Genomic DNA, 4,657 nt, shown 5'->3' with positions numbered 1-4,657 from the left:
TTCATGAAAAAACATGAACACAAAACTAACACTACAGAATGCTTTTTTTCTTTTAACATGTGTTCTGTGTATGTATATCTATCGATATGTATATATATGTATATATATATATAATTTTCTTTTTTTCACCAATAAACTTTCAGTTGTATTTTCCCGCTCATGTGCATACTTCATCACATAGTCGTCTTTAGCACTGTTCAACCAATTTGAGAACACATTCACCAACAAGGCCAAGTTTCTAAGTGACATTTATCCTAGACCTCAAGTGAAATTTGTTTACCTAGCACTAAACGTGCATCTACACATACTCAGTTACAACCCAATTAAAAATGTCAGGTCCGCCCAGAGAACCGCGGTGCGCCCGCCCTTCCCCTGTGAGACAGTTGTGCTAGCTGGTTTCCGCTCGCACTCTACAAGTGCTTTTTGTCAGCTAATGTAAATACTATGTATATTACGAGTTAAAAGTTCGTTGTTACTACCTAAGACATGAAGTTTGGCTGAGCATTGATGTCAGAATCCCTGATGAAATTCATCAGGACGTTCAAGTTTCCAACCTAAAACCAGCGGCCCAAAAGTGTGTCTGTATGGGAAAGTCAACTATCTGAAAAACACTAAAAAGTGCTCGACATCACGAAAATGAGTGAGCGCTATTGGATGAAGCTTTTAAGCAAATTCTCTCTGTGGGAGGGAGAGCGATGGCTGTGGGCGGAGCGGACATTTTTTTCTTAGGTCGTAATCAAGTATAGGCATGCATAGTAACAGCCTGTGTACTTAGGTAGCAAATTATTGGAAGTCCAATGAGTGACCCACAAGTTTGCACCCATACTTGTGTGTTACTGTTATGAACTACCAAGTAAAGCTGCTATGGGGGCTAGTTGGTGCGAATACATGGCTTGTTTGCGCTGCCAGGAACTGGACGATTTCGAAACGGAAAAAGACACACGCAGGGTGTGTGTCTTTTTCAGTTTCAAAATCGTCCAGTTCCTGGCAGCGCGAACAAGCCATGAACTACCAAGGTTCTTCTAGAAGGCAAGTAAAGCACACAGCATCGCAGTAGCCCAGCAAGAAGCATGGAAATGGAAAGCACCTGAAACTTTATGCTCTTAGGGCAGAAGAGTCACATTTAGGGATGCCTGTGAAAAAGGAGCGAAATGTACATTTATTACAAACCACGCATACATCTTTCAAAAGCAAATTGGGGCTGTCTCCCGAGCCGATTGTGCCATAGCTACCGGAAACAATACAGGCAGCAGAGTAGGTGTCCCAGAACCTACACTGCATTTCTGCCACTGTTCTTCCTCATGCCGTGTGGTGTAGGGCTAGCCGGAAGACATCGTGCTCCACATAAAAGCTGTCCCCAATTGGCTTCAACACAAACACCTGGTTGAACGTGTGAGCTGGATCATCGTCAGTCTGTAAAAAAAATGAAGAAAAAAAAAGCCATAGCAGCTTTAGACGCTATTAATTCAGTTCACTATATCTTAAACTCCCTGATATATGTTTTCAAAGGGCTAAGTGTGAACCATATCCCACAAATCTCTCGTTTAAGGCAGCAAATAAAGCTAGTGTCACAGCCTCAAACAGTGGTGCATGGGTGGACGGTAACACACAGCACAAACTATCAACTCAAAATTTTATTGAAACAACAAATGTTATGTATGGTTAGATTATCACATGCTAAAAACCGAGTCATGAGTTGTTTGATAATCTAACTATACATATATATTTGTTGTTTCAATAAAATTTTGAATTGATAGTTTGCACTGTGTACGTGTTTTCTCTTGCTAGTGTTGCCATCCTTTCGTGCACCACCGTTTGAAGATGACTTACCAAGTCATCCAGCAGTCTATCCTTCTGTAGTGGCACAGCTGGCATTAATATTTTTAGCCATTCTTGACACGCCACCTCCTAGATAAACTACCAGACACTTGAATATGACACACCAAGTTGGTAGGTCATATCAGGAATGTCAGCTCAAAGTAACTGTTAACATAGCTGGATATGACAACTTTGGCCACTGATATGTCTGCAGTACCATTTTTAACAAAAACCAATAACTGTGCTATAAACAAAACTCACCTTGAGCTGGCCTAAGACGGATATTAGGATACCACCGTCGAACATTGGTTGACAGTCGATGATAGTAACCGAGTGGCAGATCTTCTGAAAGCCCAAACCCTACACAGACAGGGGTGAAAAATGAAATTTCTTGCTATTAGAGGTGTAGTTATCAGAAACGGTCAAACAGTGTACGTTTCTTTCTATTTCGGGCCTGCAAGTCGGACGCTTACATCAATGTAAATGTCACTTAGACAAAAGACTACATAGTACACTGGATGGGGTAGCCACACTCGCTAAATAACTGGTAACTACTTGCCTGTATTTTTTCTAGTATTTTCGTCCGTCCGAAAATCTGTTGTCCTTCAAACGTCATCAGTGACTTCTCTTCCTGCAAAAGGAGAATGCACACTGAAGTTTCACTGTACCTCCACGAGCCGGCTAAGTCCTGTTTTTAGTTACTCTTGTCAACGGGTCAAGCAGGTCTCCACCCACAAACACGGAATACCGTTGACTACGTCCGACACCGCAAACAGACTAATCACGATGCAATCAGCTGAGTTTCCACACAGCTTTCAGTAAACGGATAATCATTACTTGCACTTGAAACGCGTTTGATTTCTCGTATCAAATGCCCAGCCTACAAGCAAGAAGCAAAGATCACTTACATTGTACAGCGTCCCCAAATTTGGTCGCAAGGCAGGATCGTCGAACATAGCATAGTACTGCTGTATAAAAGTTTTGCCGATTGTGTCGTATTGTGGATTTAGTGACATACTTGAAATGACTTAGTGGGTTGTAACACAACCACAGCAAGAAATAAATAACCGCTGCCAGTAGGCCTAGCACGGAGCGCACGGAGAGAGTAGCGGCTGCACCGGACGGACTCCGCCACTCCGCCAACTCCGCGCTTGCGAACTGTGCGAACTACAAAATCTCGCGCACTTATGCTACAGTTTAACAAATAATAATCAACTATTGTTAAAAATATCCTGAAGGAGGCCGAGCGTTTCTAAATACAAAAATGCAGTATAGCGTTTTTATAAGTGAAATTTTGAAAGAAAAATAATTGTTTCCGTGCCGCATTTTCGGATAAGCGCTGTGTTTCCGGCGATATCGGCGGACGGTTTGTCATCCGTGTGGGTGTTTCCGTGCGTGGTTTCTTTTTTTCTTCATGTGTGGTACTCCGGTACTACAGTCACGAGTGGCACACTTTTTCAGGCTCTGTTATGTTATCTAATGTAATAAGTACGCACGGGTACAGTGCTTCCATTCCAGTTAGTTGGTGGGGGGCTGTCTGGAATGCGCACACCGGTTCACCATGAGGGCACGACCAACTTTTTCGCACGACTGGGCACGATTCGCCGATTCGCTAGCAGACTCAGATACTGGCTGACTGAAACACTTGCCATATTCAGTTGAGAAAAATGGTTGCTTGTATGCGGAGTAGTATCGCTTATAATAATGGAAGTGTGTGTTTGTTGGGGGGGGGGGGTCTATATATATATATATATATATATATATATATATATATATATATATATATATATATAGATGGCGTGAATCTGCTCAGCATGTGTTCGCAGTAGTGGCGTTACTTTTCGAGAGGAACAGTTCATTGTTCGTAAGACCGAGTCTGACGTTACCATCGGCTATGATACACCGTTGACTAGCGGTTTCGCATTCCGCCACCGTCGGAAAACGCGGCCAGGAATCGCAGCCAACGCCTGGTACCGTGCAGTAGGAAACGTTGAATTCGAGGTCGCTGAACTCGACAGCTGGTGCTGGCCATGGCGGTCACATTTCGATGGGGGTGAAGCGGGAAAAAAAAAAAAAAAAAACCGCTCGTGTACTCGTTAAATAAACCCAGGCGGGTTCAAACGGTTCAAAGAAATACAGTAAAACCTCGGTGACACGAATTTCGCGGGATCACCAAAAATATTCGTATCATCCGAAATTCGTATCACCAGAAAGTATGCAAAATCAGCTTTCGACGTAAGAAAGCTGGCGTACATTTTCAGTTATTGTTTTTCAGGGCCGCAGCAAAGTCACGAACAGCTCTGAATGATTGCCACTGAAGTTTTTAGACGTCAACGATCATACATGCACTCCTAAATATACGGCCCGTGCGCGCATGTGTAATTATTGAAACAGGTGTGTTGTGACCCGCGACAGCTAGTAGCCCCTTCCAAATCTCAGTATGCTTTTCCGCGTGACACCAGCGTAGTGCGGCGAAAGTGGCTTAAGGAGCGCTTTGACGCGATAGACGAAGGCCAGAAAATTTCAGAACTGCAGTCCTATGTTATTACTTTCTTATCCGGTGGTGTTGGGGACGTTTCCATAGGGATCCTCGAAATGTTTTTCGGATGTTTTTCGAGAGATTCTTCTTTTGATCCTCGTCCGCCTTTCATAAGATGTCTGATGCACAAGGACATATGGCTTGCATGGAGGACATGGCTTGTAATCTAAACGCGAAAATACACGGCGGCACATTAGGGCCTCCAAGATTCGCGCACACAATCTCGGAGGCTACGACACGTTACTGAATGTTTATTGTGATCATTGTGTAAGAAAAGTATTTTTCTTACATCGTGATTCT

The 4,657-nt window shown here is 43.2% G+C and overlaps 1 protein-coding gene across 1 annotated transcript; it reads right to left on the bottom strand.

Moving 5' to 3' along the window:
* Positions 1 to 1,130: 1,130 nt before the first annotated feature.
* On the bottom strand, positions 1,131 to 2,985 carry LOC119374556 (probable nuclear transport factor 2). Its single transcript, XM_037644710.2, has 4 exons — positions 2,727 to 2,985; positions 2,378 to 2,449; positions 2,080 to 2,178; positions 1,131 to 1,413 (listed from the first exon to the last, which is right to left on the bottom strand). Exons 1-4 carry the CDS (start codon positions 2,832 to 2,834, stop codon positions 1,300 to 1,302), a joined length of 393 nt encoding a protein of 130 aa, XP_037500638.1. The 5' UTR covers positions 2,835 to 2,985; the 3' UTR covers positions 1,131 to 1,299.
* Between the last annotated feature and the right edge of the window lie 1,672 nt (positions 2,986 to 4,657).

The sequence above is a fragment of the Rhipicephalus sanguineus genome, chromosome 1 (genome assembly GCF_013339695.2).
Source record: "Rhipicephalus sanguineus isolate Rsan-2018 chromosome 1, BIME_Rsan_1.4, whole genome shotgun sequence".
Taxonomy (NCBI): Eukaryota; Metazoa; Arthropoda; class Arachnida; order Ixodida; family Ixodidae; genus Rhipicephalus; species Rhipicephalus sanguineus.
Note: the sequence above shows the minus strand (reverse complement) of the source record. Positions and strands in the feature narration are given on the sequence as shown.

Coding starts and splice junctions, on each gene's coding strand:
- LOC119374556 (XM_037644710.2), bottom strand. CDS start 2,834: ATGTCACTAAATCCACAATACGACACAATCGGCAAAACTTTTATACAG. Junction 2,450..2,726: donor ATTTGGGGACGCTGTACAAT/GTAAGTGATCTT, acceptor CTCCTTTTGCAG/GAAGAGAAGTCACTGATGAC. Junction 1,414..2,079: donor CCGTCTTAGGCCAGCTCAAG/GTGAGTTTTGTT, acceptor TTTTTTTTACAG/ACTGACGATGATCCAGCTCA.